General features: G+C 28.8%; 1 protein-coding gene across 1 annotated transcript; it reads left to right on the plus strand.

Annotated features, from left to right (window-relative positions):
* Positions 1-282: 282 nt before the first annotated feature.
* Positions 283-12,797, plus strand: LOC105154752 (neuropeptides capa receptor). The gene is made up of 6 exons (XM_011070469.2): positions 283-3,810; positions 10,303-10,393; positions 10,474-10,673; positions 10,944-11,192; positions 11,845-12,163; positions 12,316-12,797. The coding sequence occupies exons 1-6, from the start codon at positions 3,516-3,518 to the stop codon at positions 12,554-12,556; spliced, it is 1,395 nt and encodes a 464-aa protein (XP_011068771.1). The 5' UTR covers positions 283-3,515; the 3' UTR covers positions 12,557-12,797.
* Positions 12,798-17,842: the final 5,045 nt, after the last annotated feature.

Raw genomic sequence — 17,842 nt, forward strand, 5'->3', positions numbered from 1 at the left:
ATATCTAAGTTTCCTTAATAATGAAAAATCGCCTCCAATTTTTCTTATCGCGCGAGAAAATTTATACAGATCTTTCAATGAATAAATGAATAAAAAGAATATTCTAATGGAGACTGATTTTGTGAAAATAAGTTTCGAAATTAAGGATTGATTTTCGAAATCAATTCCAATTTCTATCTTATTTTCTCTATTATACAAAACGAAAAAGAATTATATTTCTCTTTCGTTTTGAATAATAATTTAGATTTTTTTATTTATTATTATTTATAAAATTTATTATTTATGAAAGCTAAATCTAAATCAATTTAAATTATTTAATTTTATCTTGTCATTTTCTACAAATTTAATACAACCGGACATAAGATTTTTAAATTAAACAACAACAATGTATGAATAAAATGTATGAATAACATACAGATCAATTTTTGCCGATTTTTAATGAAAACTATATTCAATTTAAAAATGTTTTCAGAGACACAATAGGATACAATCATTGATAAAACTTCCGCAATTCTTTTCTTTTTGAAAAATGTTCTTTTTCTTTTTCGAGAATATCTTAGCGAGATAAAGCGACGGCATCTTTCTCTTATTTTTCACTTACGTTTAGAAGAGGACAAAAATATACAATATTGAATGCAATATATATGCGACAAATGTCCTGATTTGCTACATAGAAGTAAATTGCGTTACGGCTCGCATTAAAAAGATGTTAGTGACGTTAGCAGAAACGATTTATTTTGACTTAAGAAGTCATTTCTGTACAGATAAGAGATGATTTACTGGCTTCAGCTCGACTGAATCCTTTTGACATAAACAAACGTGAAAAATACACAAATGTTGCTGGCATGAAAGAAGTTGGTGTCTTATATTTTAATATATAAAAAGAAATTTAATGAGAGACAGCAATAACGAATCGAATATCATAATACAACGAATATTATAATATAATATTATTTCAACATAAGACACCATAAAAATTAAACTTCCAGTTTCAAAATTTCTTAATTTTAAAATTAAAAAATTTTTAATTTCACATTTTTTAGTTTTGAAAATTTTTAACATTAAAAATATTCAAATTTAACTTGAAATTTTTGTAATTTAAAAATTAAATTTTTTTAAACTTTAGAAATTTAAAATTATAAAACTTTGATAATTTTAATATTATAAATTTTTTAATTTTTAAAATTTAATTTCTGATTATATATATTGAGACTATTATGGAAAAAAGATGCAATTTTACATATCTTTTTAAGGAATAAAGTAAGTTTAATTTTCTGTGTAATAAATAATTTTTTATAATGTTTATATTGATTTTATTATTTTCTTTTTTTTTTTGTTTAAATTGGAATAAAAGTTTTTACGTGTTTCATGATGAGAAATCATGATTGTGTCATGATTTGACAGAGCTTTTGTTCAATGCACATTTTGAAAAATACATATACGCACGCGCACACACACACACACACACACGTGCGCGCGCGCGGGTAGAGAGAGAGAGAGAGAGAGAGAGAGAGAGAGAGAGAGAGACGTTACACAAGCGTTATTACAATAGCCGAACATTCACAAAACTATAAAAGTTTATTTTGTAACAAATTATTGAATTTAGTTATATTTCTTTTTTAACAAAGTATACGAGTATATATTCTTTATAATGTTATTATGAATTCCTTTCTTTGTTAAATTAATATCGTGCAGTATTTAAACATTGCTTTCCAATATCAAAAAGATGAAGCTATATAGCTTTCTATTATAATTTTATTTATATAATAATTTATATAACTTATTAATATTAATGTTGATAATGATTTCTTACACAAAATTATCGGAGTAGAAAAGCCGGAATATTATACAAATTTAAAAGAAAAGTTAATTTGTTCGCTTAAAACTTTATCACGTTTGATAAGTCGAGTAATTTATAAGAACCTAATTTAAAGCTTGCGGCAGACGATGCGATTTTTCTCGCTGAATTGCTTGCGATTTAGTAAATTACTAAAAATTCTATGTTCTATGGTATAAATTGTAGTAATTTATTAAATTTATTAAGAAAAATTGCTGCCTGCTGCAGACTTAAGATGCTTCTAAAAATTTAAAGTGATTTCAAGAAAATTTCGGAACACAACTTTGATCAAGAAAAAATATTTTTGAAAACTATCAAAGATGCGTAAAAAAAATCTTTCTAACAACACTTTCGTATTAATATTCTCCAAGAAGATTTCAAACATTAACACTAAGTGAGAAAAATGTTTTGAAGAAAGTTTCCTCTTAAGAAAGGTAATAACGCTAGTTATTATAAATTTGCGCATTTCTGCGGAGAAAATTGCTCTTAAACTTTTCATCGTTACCTCGATATAGGAATTTCTTGAATCTTATTTAAATCTTATAAAAGAAATTTCTTTTGAGCTTCGAAACCACTATATCGAACATTAAAACTGACCAACCTAAATTATCTGCAAAATTCTAACAATCTTCAGAAAGAGATTTGATTAATTTGATGCTACGTTGTGAAGGAAATTCGCTATCAGCGACGAAGCAGTCGACAGGTGTTCTTAATGGTATTATCAAGATCATCGCGCTCAGTTCATATTCAGCGACGTTCTATTGCGGATGATAGACCTGTTCTAACATCTTTGTCGCGATAGACGTTCGGTGGTCTTGGATCATTAGCGTCAATTGACGAGTCAAAGTAGTCGATAGGTGACCTTGCATAACCTACGAAGACACATGTTTCTTGAAATTACAAACACTTGTATGCTTTCGAACACAATCTACGTTATTCTGACATCTCGCGAGTGCTAAATTGTAAACAGCGCGTCTTTCAGCACGGAGCTCGTAATTTCGTTTATATCGATTGAAATTCGATCACTACGATATTGCAGACTTTTCGGTTATATTGCGGTTTCATCGTCGAAAAATTCGAGTACGTAAAAATAAAAAAAAATTTTAAAAGACAAAAGTGATAACTGTGATGTGTGACAATTATGTTATGACGATCGCGGATTGTAACACTGCGCAAATATTCAAAGAACAATTAAAAACGTGATATTGATTCTTTGAATACGATTTATAATTGCAATCTAATTTCAATTAAATTATAATTATAATTTTGCTTGGCAGCGAAGCTATAAACGTGAACCAGTTATTCACAGTGCGGAAACGAAAACGGGGAACGTTTATTTTGTCAAATAATAATAAACGTATCCACGCTTTTATCAGCACGAATTGCTTTCTATGTTGCCTTGGAATTTAGTCAGAAAAGCCAAGGATGCATAAATGACTCTTATCCCATCTGCTTCGCGTTAGTTTTCCTTTATTGTCTCAGAAAGATTCTGCAACAAGATTATATCGTCGTAAGTGAGTGACCCATTAACAATCAACAGAAGAACATTTATCGAGGATCCTGACGCGTTTCTTTGTTTGCGTGCGCGATACCGAGTGATATCAGAATGTGCATACGCGTGAAGGTATTGTCATGATGAACCGAACTAGCGTGTGACATCCTCACGAAGGTTCCGAGCATGGGGACGTCGAGTCAGGACGGGGACATCGAAAACGACACGCTCGATTTCTGGCGGGACTGGGATCTGAATGAGTTGACCGAGGATGAGTATCTGAGCAAAGTGCTGGGACCGAAGTATCTGACTCTCAAGCTGGTAATACCGCTCACGATCACGTACGTGGTGATCTTCATCACCGGAATTTTCGGCAATGTCGCCACGTGCACAGTCATCGTTCGAAATTCGTCCATGCAGACCGCCACCAACTACTACCTCTTTAGTCTAGCCATATCCGACCTCACTCTACTTTTATTAGGTGAGCGAACAAAACAAACATCGAAATTGTTTCTCGATGTTGTCTTTGAGCGTTTTTTTTTATAGGCGAACATTTCTCACATTTAGGTATTAATTGCTTTTTCTTTTGTACTTTCCTCTTCACTTACTCATCGGTGAGAATGTACACAGAAAATTTTTATTAAATTTAACACATTTCAAACAATCCACTTAAATTTTTGTGTTAATTTAATACAAGATGAATATATTAGAAAGTAATTAACACAATCTGTAAGTTAATTGTGGAAACAGATTTTTTCAGTAAAATTAACATTTACATGATACGTTAAATTAACCTATTCATTCGTCTTAAAATTTACGTTTTAAAATTAGAACACATTTTCATGTTACTTGTTCAGTTATTCATAAATTGTATTATTTTGAAATGTTGAATATTAAGTCAAAAACAAATTATTTAAATAATGTACTTACATTATGTTATAAATTCAACTCAAAATTTTAACAAGGACTTGAGTCGATTGATTTTAACATTTTTAACATAATACAAAATTAAATACAAAATGTTTTTTACTGTGTAAAAAGAAGTCACGTCATTTCAGTTAGGATGGATCTTCTCAGACTACGCAGTAAGAAACAGACCTAACTTGATAGGTTAATACTCGTTGCAGAATCTATCTTTAAATAGTTTGGACTCTAACAAAATACAAGGTGCTCGCAGACGATTTTAATAAAAGAATGTTCCTATAATGTAAAATGAAAGAAATAAGAATATAAGTTTGAATACTGCATGCTTGCTGCATATTTAAATAAAATATGAGTCTTACGTACGTCTGCCTAAGCGAAATCTCTGCCTTGGCTTGAAATTTTTTTCCTTTTTATCATTCTCGAAAATAGCAAAAAATATAAAATATAAATGTAAAAAACGAGATATCAGGAAACTGTTTCGCGCTTTCCACATTCTTGGTTCATGTTTCTTTATCTCTCGTAATGCGTAGAATTTTATGTTTATAACGTGAATTACAATTATTTGCAAGCTGAAAATTCGCCTCCCTTATCACTCTCGTTTCAATCAGGGGTCGATATAAAGCAACGTTGACGACTGAATCGCTTCTGGCTGGTAAATCAACGATTCGTTAACTGCCGATGGCTCTTCGCTCGTTGATATTGCGATTTTGATAATTGATAAAGCAATTGATAACGATAGTCGGCTCGCTTAAACCGTTCTCATTTGGATAACGCGAAATAATAGATATGTTGCGGTGTCGATTTAGTCGAGAACCTGTTTGCAATATGTATAAATTCCATCGGGTTATTTCCAATATCGGACTGAGTAAGATCAAAAAAATCTGAATAATGAATGAGGTCAAATTCTCGTCGAAGGAACAAATTGGTTTGGATTTAAAAATCAAAGGGAACAGTAGAACGAAGCCAATCCTTTTGACATGGTGACAAATTAAATTGAGAATCCTTAGCGTATCTAATGCATTTCTTCGCGCTTCTTTTCTAATAAGTTCTTTTTTACGTAATTTTAACAAATAATATCGATCAATAAAAAATATTGTAATCTGTAACGTTTCAAAAATATTATTCGCACATTTTTATCATTTAAAAGATAAACAATAAGAAATATTAGATAAATACAAGCATCCCTTTTATTGAAAATTTGAAGAATATATTATTCATCACATTTACAATAAAAACAAAATATCAAATAAATACAAGCCTTCCCTTTTATTGAGGTATTTATAAAATACCACAGAGAGAGATTGTAACTGAAAATGTTCAAAGATGCAATTAAAATTATTTTCGTTAATACTGTCGCTATATTCAATCGCTAATATATTTTTTATTTAAGTAATTTGTAGCTTTAATTAAATTTAATCAAAGCTAAATTTAAATCAGTACATATCATTAGTAACGCTTGACAACACGAGCATTTCAAAACGCGACACGATCTTTCATCGGATAAATAAAATCAGTTATTGTATGTTATCTGTATTATCGCGATCACATACACTTTTGATACTCTCCTGCTTTCCTAGCATTGACGCACGTAGATAAAAGCATGAAATTAATCTCCGTTTTATATGTACAATTGCGATTGTTATCTGCACAGTGGTTTGTTTGCCGATGGTAACAATGGCATTCGTATTTACGTCATTGCGAGGAATTCGTGAGACTGAAGACTTGGACATGATAACAATTCTACATGAAAAATCTGAGATAGGCTATTTAAACAAAATACGAGTCTTATATGTAGGTACAGTTTTTATCTAAGCGAAATCTCTTCTTTGGTTTGGAAAATTTTTTTTCTTTTAATAAATTCATCTAGACATCTAGACCGTTTTATATAAATAAATCAAACAATTAAGGAAAAAGATCCATAAATAGTATAAAGAATTGAAAAAACTTATATTAAAAAATGTACATAAAAATTTTATTAGACATTAAGATCTACTCCTTATTCTTTAGAAGTCTTAATTGTTTTATTTTTCTTTTCCCTTTATTCATTCTCAAAAATAGCAGAAGATACAAAATATATAAATATAAAAACATCGGAGTTTAAGTTATTTCGTGTTTCACATAATTCCACATTCTTTATTATTCTCTTTGTTATTTTCAAGGAGCTATTTTAATATGCATCAATGCAAGGAAGTCAATGCCCGTACAATAAATTGTGTGTGTGTGTGTGTGTGTGTGTGTGTGTGTGTATATATATATAATGCAATAAATGAAATAATTTGAATAGTATTTGAATAATATCAGAGCAGAGCATTTAATAAACTAAATAAGAGTAATGAATTAAATAAAGATCCAAATTTCTTGTATTGAAGCAGACAGAACATATAATTTATGTATGTATGTGGATGTCGTAAATAAATTAAAATTGGCGGTTCGCCAAATTTAAAATACAAATTCTTTATATAGAAAAAAATGTGAAAAGTCAGCAACATGTGAAAATTATTCAAACATACCGATCGGAATCGAGAGGGACGCGCCACTTTACGAAGGCTTTAATTATAAATCAGTTATCGGTTCTGACATGAGAGAGATCAAAAGAAACAACAAAAAAAAGAGAAACTGAAACAATCGCGTCCATGACGAGTAAAACAGCAGTTTTATAATATGCAATAAAAGACTTCGCCAGATGACGAATGTTGTTGTATAACACAAGCGCCACTTTAAAAAAATGTTAGGCACAATAGCAACGACCGAAAGGCTTCCACTTAAGGAGACCTTTGACTATACTATTCATGACACGTATTCCAACTTCCAGTAGGAATCAGACCTTATGAGGGTTTCGGTGCTTATTGTGAAGCTTTATAAAAAAAAAACGAAGACTATATATTGAGTGACTATACCGGATAGCTTTTATGCTTTGGGAGATGATTGATCTAGAATCTAGCATAAAAATCTAAGAAAAAATGGAGATATACTTTTAATATGACAAGGAGGAATTTCCCTTAAATTTGATAGAGGAAAACAATTAAATTATGAACATCAATTTAAGGTGAAAAGTTAAACGGTCATTGCACAATTTGTGACACGCGTTCGTAAGAAATTCTGCGAAGAAAGGAATAAAACTTCTCATCGAGTATATAATAGATATATATTTAATTAGTCACATACACACGCACGCACACAAAGAAAATTATGCTGTATTTAATAATATATGTTATATACATATATATATACATATATATATTTAATATACTTATACTATTTTAATATATTTTGTATGAAAATAAATTTTCTCCTTCTTGAGACTGAAATTCTGGGTACACTCATAACTATTAATAATATGATGCTTGTTTTTTAATTCATTTCTATAAGAGATGTACATAAATATTTCTAACATTTTCATTTAGATCTTTATTTTTGCTAAATTATTGTTAAAAGAATCATCTTAGAACCACGTGCTAACAAAAAAATTAATGAAGAAAGAAAGAAAGAAAGAAAGGTTAATACAAAAAATAAACGAAAAGTTAATACAAAAGCAGTAAAAAAAAACAGACGTTCCATTAATGGACAAACAGTAGAATAAAAAGATATTAGATTGCGCTGAAAGACACAAAGATTCGTCTTGTTGTATAAACGCTTCACGTAATATTATAATTCATTAATTAAAACAAGAACATTTGAATGGTGCTTGAATGGAGTTTATTCGACTTACAATGATATGCAGCGAATGTTCAGTTATTTCTACGGCAAAGGTATATAATGAAAGTTATTTTAATTTGCACAGGAAAGGCGCGCGCGCGCGCAACCTCGTTAATATTGTCATGATACGGTGATGCTTCGCGCTAATTACCAGTCGGTAATTAAGTCGAAAATCTGTTTTTCGGAAAATTAATTTACACTCATATAAAGGAAGGAGAGAGGAAGGAGGCTAGACAAGTGTTTATCCCAGAGCATGTCGAAACTTTAATGCTGATGTAAATCTTGTATATTCCTAACTTGTATGTCCTAAGCTTTGTAATTTTTTTATAATTTTTTGCTGAGTCCAAAGTTGAAGATTAGCAGTGACATTCAAAAGAAGAAATATTTCTGAATGTGAAAAATATGAGACATATTCAAATATTTATATAAGTGCAGTGTAAAGATTATAAAAAAGTAACGTTCCACGCTAGGTATATTAGGTGTTGGAATTAATTCGTAGCGTTTTTTAATGAAAGAATGTTATTTATTTCACATGAGCATTAAAAAATACATTAATGAAAGTACTTCCCATCACTTGTAAAACGCTACGAATTAATTCCAACACCTAATATATATATATTCAATATGACCTAAGTATGTTTCCCTCTTTTTTGTAAAAATGTTAGAAAAATGGAAAATAAAGTGATACATGCAATATTATTTTTATACGAGTATGATTATAAGCTTATTAATATATTGATATATGTTTATTGAGAGATAAGAGCGCACAAAGAAATATTATAAAAATATTATTTTTTCCGGACAATAGACTTATCTGCTTATTTACACAACACACATTTATCTATTAATTTATTTATTTTCACGATATTAGGTAAATTAGAATTCACGATATGAAATAACAAACATATAAAAAAAAAACAATCGATGCGTATATACTCAGCATGCTTAGGCACGCCTAAATTGGCCGGTCCTATTATCTCTTCTCTTTAATTATAAACAGAACATTGTGATAAAAATATTAACTAAATATATAAAGTTATAAAATATGAATACAGATTTACAGTAATATATTAAAATTAATAATCTTTTTTTTGGTAGTTATAGAAAGAAATTATTTACTTACAAAATATTACATCACGATATTCTGCATTTTGCTTTACCGACGATAACAAAATGAACAAATTGACCGATAAATTGATGCAATCTAGTCAGATAGATAATCATAAGATAGATAGATAGATAATCACGAGCTACTACTGCTATCTATGGAATTAATTACAAACGAATAGGGCATTTTGAGTACACACCATATTGGATCGGGATACCTTACATTAAAGTAATTGAAAATGTAAAAAGAATAAGAGATTGAAGCAGAAGGCAAGAACCGTGTTTCAAATTTTGCGAGAAAGAAGAGCTAAATTTTAAAAAGTGATAACATTCTTATAATTTTCTTGCCCCTCCATTACGGAAAATATATTTAACTTTCCGTCTGCAATTATACTATATTTTTACTCTCTTTGTCCAGGTCAAGTTTTTTTTTACTGTTCTAAGAGCTTTCAGAAAATGTGAAAAAATTCAGGATTATTTTTTAATATTTCTATATTATAGTACCAAATAGTTAATAATCTCTGTCATAGATCCAAAGTTTTTAATAAGATGTAGAAGGATGAATCAGTCTCTGCGTCCTCCTTTATATTAGACAAACTTGAATCATAGTTGAATGGAAATTCAAGTTGAACGGAAATATTGCTGCTAAAATTATATAAAAAAAGACTCAGATTACACAGATGGAGAGTATTATATATTCGCATAAATTTAATCACTCTTATATTCTTCCAATGAGTATTTTTAAAATACATTACAGGATGCTCCAAATTAGTCATATTTTCTTTTTATTTTTTCTTTTACGTTATAGAACCTTTTGAGTATTTTCAGTTTGCCTCATAGAAAATTTAATGAAGCATGTATACTCTTTAAACTCTTTCCCAAGGAACACACCAACTCAAGAGAAAGTCAAAATAATGATTTATTTATGATGTCATAAAAGTCAAAATGATGATTTTTTTTAATACGAAATTTAACTGTTCATTGACGTTAAAAATCAAAATAAATCATTTTGATTTTTTATTGACTTTTGTGTGTTTTTTGAGTTAAAGTGAAATTCGATCTAACTCAAGATCTCGCTCTAAAGAGTGAAAATTTTGAAAAGCCAATCTTGAAAAAGAGTGACTTAATTTTTTATCTTTCGTAAGATTTCACTCTTCAGAATAAAAAAGCTTTAGAGAGAGTAAAAGTTTTCGAGAGTTAAAATAATTTATTAATCGAAATCCCTAATGTTAATTAATTATTCTAGGTCTCCCTAATGAACTAAGTGTGTTTTGGCAGCAGTATCCGTGGGTCCTTGGCACAGGATTATGTAAAATTCGGGCATATGTGTCAGAAATGTAAGAAATACCTCGTCTGGTTCTTTGTATCTCACGAAGAAATCTGACAATCTTCTAAATCTGGGCATCAATTTTCACAGGTCATCTTACGTATCGGTTCTCACAATTGTGGCTTTCTCTATGGAAAGGTATTTGGCCATCTGTCATCCATTGCACCTCTATTCGATGAGCGGTCTCAAAAGACCGACACGTTTTATCCTTACAGCCTGGTCGATTGCAATTGTCTCGGCCATACCATTCGCAATTTATGCCAAGGTCAATTTCGTCGAATATCCGCCAGGTTAAGCCGACACATTAATTCCTTACGATTATCGTAAATCAATATTTGATAATTAATTAATTTAAATCTTCTGTAATCTTAAGTCTTAAACTTGTATTAAAAGCTTATCATTGCATTGACCGTTTCTTTCTCAAAATTTTCTTTTGTATGCGAAATATTTAAAATTTAATTCCGAATATATTCAAAATCTAATTATTTAAACTACAGTTTCAGTACACAAATTTATTTAAAATAACTGTTCTACGTTAAAATATCAAGTACTCTTTTCAGGATCAGGAAATTACTCAGCTGATTCGGCGATTTGCGCAATGCTTCTGCCTGATATGCCAAAATTCCCTCTTTATGAGCTCAGTTGCATCGTATTCTTTTTGATACCGATGCTCATAATCCTTGTAGTATATGCGAGGATGGGATTGAAAATTAAAAGGAGTACCAAGGAAGCACTTGGCCCAATACAAGCCTCCGTTCATGGCGATCATCGACAGATTCAATCCAGAAAATCTGTCATCAGGATGTTAAGTATGATAATCATGATCTTTAGTCTCTTTAATCGTAATCGTGGTTTTTAATCATGGTCAATTTATTTTCTTCTCTAATAATTTAATTGTAGCGATAATTGAAAAATTGCCGAGTACTGAATAATAAATCTAATCACAATAATCGTATTGTAATTCTTGTTGGCGGTGATTTGATCCATTATACTTTTTTTGTTTTTTATTTTCGATATTAACAATCTTAGTAAAAAAGATTGAGTAATCAATGTTTGCTAGCATTCCTGCGATGCATCCATGATGCTTTGTCGATCAATTAAAAATAAAGTGGACATAACTATATTCTGATTACTTCGTTTTTCGCCTTTTTATATTTGTGATTATAAATGTTTTTGTAATATAATTTAAATTTTTTAAATAAAATAATTTTTTTAATTAAATTTTTTCTAATTGCGTTTTGTCAATTTATTTGTGACTGCAATGAAGACATAATAATGTTGAAATTAGTTTTGTTGGGAATTCTTATGTAACACCTAATTTATTAATTATATTTTATTACTTTCATTACCTTAATTGTATTCTTAGTTTTTAGCCGTTTATATCTCTTTGAGACATTTATTAATTAACAATCTTAATAATTAAATTTTAAGTTTTAAAATTCCAGATGTGATTTCTTTCAGGTGCGGTTGTTATCATGTTTTTCCTTTGCTGGGCCCCGTTTCATGCCCAGCGTTTGCTTTACATCTACGCACAGGATTCCGATTATTATCCAGATTTAAACGAATGGCTTTACATTTCGAGCGGCTGTCTATATTACTTCAGTACAACTGTTAATCCGATTCTTTACAATTTGATGAGCATCAAATACCGCCATGCATTCAAACGAACAATAGGCTGCACGAGAAAGCCGACGAACAAAATTTTGAAAGTTAAGAAATCTCATCCGCACAGATGCGATTCCTTGAATGAACCTCATGATCGAAATGTATGCTCTGTTAGGTACGAAAGTATAAAATTTTCATACCAGATAAATGTAATTTTAATATTAGATATATAATAATTTTATATTCTATAAAACATGTTTCTCGAAACGTGATCCTTTTTTTTAATCAAACTCTATATATTGCAGTAATTTTACATTTTTTTTTTAGGCATACGATTGCTCAAGTCAAAGATATATTTTGTTTTACGTCGAACCGACAAGAAAATATCAAGGATAGCAATAGAAATAATGGAAATGCAAGCAATTTTCCTCAAAATGCTTACTCGTTACAAAAGGAGGATTCATCCTCGACATTTCTCTTTGAACGAGGACATCTCCTTGCTCATCAGCAGCCTAGCATCGGAAGCACAACGTCCACGAAAAGATCAGAAGAGAGTGTTTCCGTATAAGCTAAAAGCAATCTGTGATCTATTTTCATTCGCTTTTATTTAGATATACAGTTATAATGCGCGTGTAAATAAAGACATGTAGACATATAGACATATTCGAATGATTGATTATAAGTGCGTCTGAAAGGTTTTATCATATTGTAAATAAGTAGATAGATAGCCTGAATTATTTTTTATTGATTATAATAACGCGCCAAAATTTATTTTATACTATTTATTTCAGAATAAATTTTACATATTATACCTAATGTTTATTTTATACGTTCGTGAATTTATGCAGTTTCAGAAGGCAAAAGTTGAAATTCTGACACAAGAATAATACTTTTATACACACAAAATGCTGATATTTTCCACACGAATCATGAAATATGCTTTACGTCAGCAAGTACTTTAATAAAGATAAATTTGCAGTAATAAATCATTCAAGTGAGTTTTGAATAAAAATCCTTCCTAAGCTTTAACTTGTTTCAGCAGCGGTATTATCAGCTAGTTTCTAATCAGTCAATTATCAATTTGTAATATACATTTTTTTGCGCAAATAAAATGTTATATGTAACAATTATTATCTTTCGATATAAAACAATATTCTCATATATATATATATACAACTTTCATATATTTGCTTCAATTTACAATAATTTGCTTTACCTATAAATTATTCAAGTTTTACATAGCAGATAAATGTACTCAAATATTGACAATAATTTTCCTGCACTGTATTCAAGTGACATAGCCCACGCATTTGTTCCAATTTAAACAATGCGTATTATATGCATAATGTACACTCCCCTTTGCTTCTCAATACCTACTCTAATAAGAACCAAGAGAATATTTAATACTGTGTAATTATTTACACGTCCGTAGCTTTAAAGTCATGTATTCGAAAAAACGATGACTTTTTGTTAAATAATGCAACTTAAATGAAAAACCGGTATAATCTATACATTTATTTTATACATTTACGTCAAAAGACAGTTCTTGTCTCAAAGATAATTCATGCAGAAATTCTTAACCAAAAGATCATTCGCTGAATTAATATTTTCCAGGATTACTTAATATTTCCGCTTAATATTTTTCATTGAATTTAATTTAAGTAGGTTCGTTAGAATTAATTTTATTTAGAACTCTTATTTCGTTTAAGGGGATCCTAAAGCCATCTGTATAGTTTTTATATAACAATTATTATACTTTTTTCTCTTTTAGTAATTCGAAAATCTTTTTCCAGGACTAAACTATACGCATTAATACGTGTCTGTGAAATGGAGTTTATGTCAAGAATGACAAAAAATTTTTCTTAAGATTTCAATTTCGAATTTTTTTGTCATCATACAAACAGTATGATTTAATCGATAATACGGCTTTAGAATCCACTTAATATCTATACTGAATAAACAAAATAAGTTTTAAATAATTCGATAATGCATAAAATAGGTCAAAATTTGAAAGTTCTTTTAAGATTAAAATTAGATTCGATGCTAAGAAAAATATGTTAACGTACTTATAAAATATATAGTGAGAGCAAAAAGTATTCGTAGAAATTTTTTATATAAAAAAAGTCTTATTTGTAAAAAATAAACATTAATTAGCAATATTATACAATGAATATATTCTGTTCTAACATAAACAAAGAGCTTCGCATGTATTTCTGATTTTAGAAGCTAAATTTCTCGATTGTACGAATTTTTTAAGCATGTAAACAATAAAATTTTTCGCTTATTTTTCAAATGATATCTTTTCTGTAATCAATACACATCTTTTTGGAATATATAATTTTAAGAAACTTACAGTAGTGTATTTTATTCTTTATGTATTTTATTATGAATAAATTATTAATTACCCAGCAAGAAATGATTGTCAATTAAACGTCGAATCGACGTCAAATTGGTGTTGAAATCATCGATTCAACATCAATTCGATGACTCATTTCTCGCTAGATAATGCACTTTTTAAGAATAAATTTTTTTTTTAAATATTTTCTCTGTACGAATACTTTTTGCACTCACTGTAGTAATTTTAGTCTATTATTAAAAAATATACTGTTTATTTTTGTTACCGCGCATTGAGTTTTTATGTAGATTAATTTCTACTTTGAAATCGAAAGAGTTGAATCGATCGATTTTCTGCACTTAACTAAACCTTTAATGAATCTCCATTTACTACAATCATCGGCTATATTTTAAACCATTAATTACTGATGCATAGACCATAGAGAAGTCTGGTTCTGTTTGAAGTAACAAACCACTAACGCGTTAATTATAAATAAATTAGTAAAATTAAAGAACACTTAATAATATAAAAAAAGTAAAAAACATGAAAAATTCAATTTTAAAAACTTAACATATGAAGAACACAACGTTTAATACATTATAGTTCATAAATTAAATATAAGCTATGTATATATTCTGTAATATTACATTTCAACTTCTTGATTGAACTATTTTTAGATATTCAAATAAAAAAAGTAATAATACTTAGATGAATCAACAATAACGCAGAAAAAAACGTAAAGTATATGAGTTAGATAAGGTCCGATGAATAATATGTAGAGAGACAGAAATTACTCGTAAACGGTTGTAAGACCGATTGTTGGAAATTTCCGGATATTCCAAATGACCATACGGTGCGAAGAATAATTATATGGCCATTTCTAACATCCGGAAATTTCCAACAATCGGTCTTCCAACCGTTTGTGAGCAATTTCTGTCTCTTTACATATTATTCATCGAGTCTTATCTAACTCATACACTTCATGTTCTTCTCTGCGTTATTTTTTATTCATCCAAGTATTGTATTACTGCATCTATTTGAATATCTATATGAAGATAACTCAATCAAGAAGTCGAAACATATAATATTACTGAATTTATAGCTCATATTTAATTTATGAACTGTAATGTATTAAATTATGTTTTTTCACAAGTTAAGTTTTTAAAATTGACTCTTACATGCCCCTTCACTTTCTTTATATTATTAATTATAAATAAGGTATACACGTGGCGTTTTGCTCTTGATATAATTTTGACTAATATAATATTAAATTGATATATGCTTTATCAAAAACTTCGTGGGATGTAGAATCTTTTTAAACTATCAATTTTAAAAATATTCAGCAAATCTTGTTAAATGTTCAACAATTCTTTAATTTAAAATATGCAGTTAATCTTAATTTTAAATATAGACAAGAAATCTTAAATTAAATTTTTGCAAAATTTAATTTAAATTCTTATAACATCACTTTTGCCAGTGTTTCCATAGTTGCTGGAAATGCACGCACACGTACGCACGCACGCACACGTACGCACGCACGCACGGGAGTGCTTATTAAATTTCGTGAAGAGCTACAATATTTACACGTCTTTAGCACTAACGTGCCAAAAGTTTTCTTACATCATGAAAGTTAAAATAATTTAAATGATGCGGTTATTTATGTTTTAATATAGGATAAAATAAATTAATAAGTTACAATAATATACAGTATACAGTATAAGAATATGAAATATTTTCATATTAAATTACGAAAGTTTGAAAGAAGATGTATCAAATCTCAAAAGAATTTTTCAACAAAGAGCGAAGCACGCGTTGTGATCTTACATTACTTTTCTCATACTAGTAAATATTTTATAACATCTTCGTATTCTAATGTACCTTTGATGTCTCTTCACGAAATATAATAAAACAACTTCCATGTGTTCTTTTCTAGAAGCTGTAGCCGGAAAAAGTGGCATTATAAGTATTTTAATTTTGTAAAAGTTTAATTTAAGATTTCATACGTATATTTCTTTAGGAAAATTAAAATAAAGATTAAGAAAATTGTTATAAACATATCTCAAAATTCACTTCCAAAAATGCTATGTTAAAAGTAAAAATTCACGGAAAATTCACGTTTTTTATTTCAAGCAAATTTCTCGAATACGCAGCTACAAGATTTAATTTTCATTGAGCTATAATATGACAATAAAAATGTCAAATTATGTATAAAATTGTTTCCATCACAATTGTCATTATGAAATGATTCAACTGCAGGATTCGCACTAGCAAGCCGAAATGAAGATTTATCTTTTTCGCGATGCTTCCTTTCACTACATCTAACATTCAAATACAAATAAATGTCTATAAATTCCCACAAAGAAAGCTTTACCGAAAATTGCAAAAGTGCTATTAGATACTATCACCGGAGAATACGCCAACGTTTCGTAAACGTTGATCAATAAAGATTTATTCTGAATTGTGTTGACTGAAAGTTCGACTGGAATAGTTACAAACAAGCTTCGTATGTTTGTACGTTTGAAACTTTCATTGAACTTAGCATATTACGCAAATTCGACTAAATGCAAACTTAAATTAAACTTGTTATGAACTATTTTATATGGATTAAGAAATTTGAAGGTGATTTTACTATGAAAATTTAGAAGTGCCTCGAAAATAATAAAGAGCATGACAAAGCGCTATTAATACAATATTTACGTATTTACATATTTTGATAGAAACCTCAAAGTTCATTTATTCTATACGATTATCGGATGTTTGGATTTCCCAAATAGGATTGTCACATAAATTTGATGCAGTGTTGCAAGCGGCGATTCCTTCAAATATTTCAGATATTTCAAGAAAATTATAGAAAGGTCTATTTAGGTCCTATTTAGAAGGTCAATTTGAGAAAATCTTTCGTCTATTTTTTCCGTCCTGAAAATATAAGCAACAAACGAAAAATATTCAGAAAAATAAGTTTTAAACATATTCTGAACATGTTCTAAAGAAATTCGTGATTTCTTTAGTGAAAAAATTAATCTTTCTCTTATTTTAAGAAGATTTTTTTTAAATGAATTATTTCTTATTATTTTATATATATTTCGCATTATTTTATATCTCGTATAAAACCCTTATTAACTTCTTTCTTATAATTAACAAATAGAGGAAGAGAGAGACTAAAAAAAATTTAATTTTTTTAAGGACTATTTTGAATTCTAAGTTTACTTTTCAAATTCATTGTCTTTTGACAAATTCTACAAAGTTCTTTATATATTTGCAAAGAAACCGATTATAGTAGGATGATGTATTCTTACAGTAAATTTATTTTAATTTTATCATAAATTACCATCGCATCATAATCGCAAATATACTTATGGAATTAACTAAACAAAACATAATTTCTCAAAAATATATTAGTAATAATAAGAATAATTCAATATATAGATCATAAACATAAAATTGCACATATATTTGAAACAAAATTAAATAAATTTAAATAAAATTTAAAGAAAATCTATATACGCGTTGTATTCTATT

Source organism: Acromyrmex echinatior, chromosome 1 (assembly GCF_024713525.1).
Source record: "Acromyrmex echinatior isolate Ae372 chromosome 1, ASM2471352v2, whole genome shotgun sequence".
Lineage (NCBI taxonomy): Eukaryota > Metazoa > Arthropoda > Insecta > Hymenoptera > Formicidae > Acromyrmex > Acromyrmex echinatior.

Bases quoted from the DNA above. Each gene is read 5' to 3' on its own strand.
- LOC105154752 (XM_011070469.2), top strand. From the start codon at position 3,516: ATGGGGACGTCGAGTCAGGACGGGGACATCGAAAACGACACGCTCGAT. The intron at 3,811-10,302 runs GTGAGCGAACAA...TAATTATTCTAG, and splicing joins CCTCACTCTACTTTTATTAG to GTCTCCCTAATGAACTAAGT. The intron at 10,674-10,943 runs GTTAAGCCGACA...TACTCTTTTCAG, and splicing joins TTTCGTCGAATATCCGCCAG to GATCAGGAAATTACTCAGCT.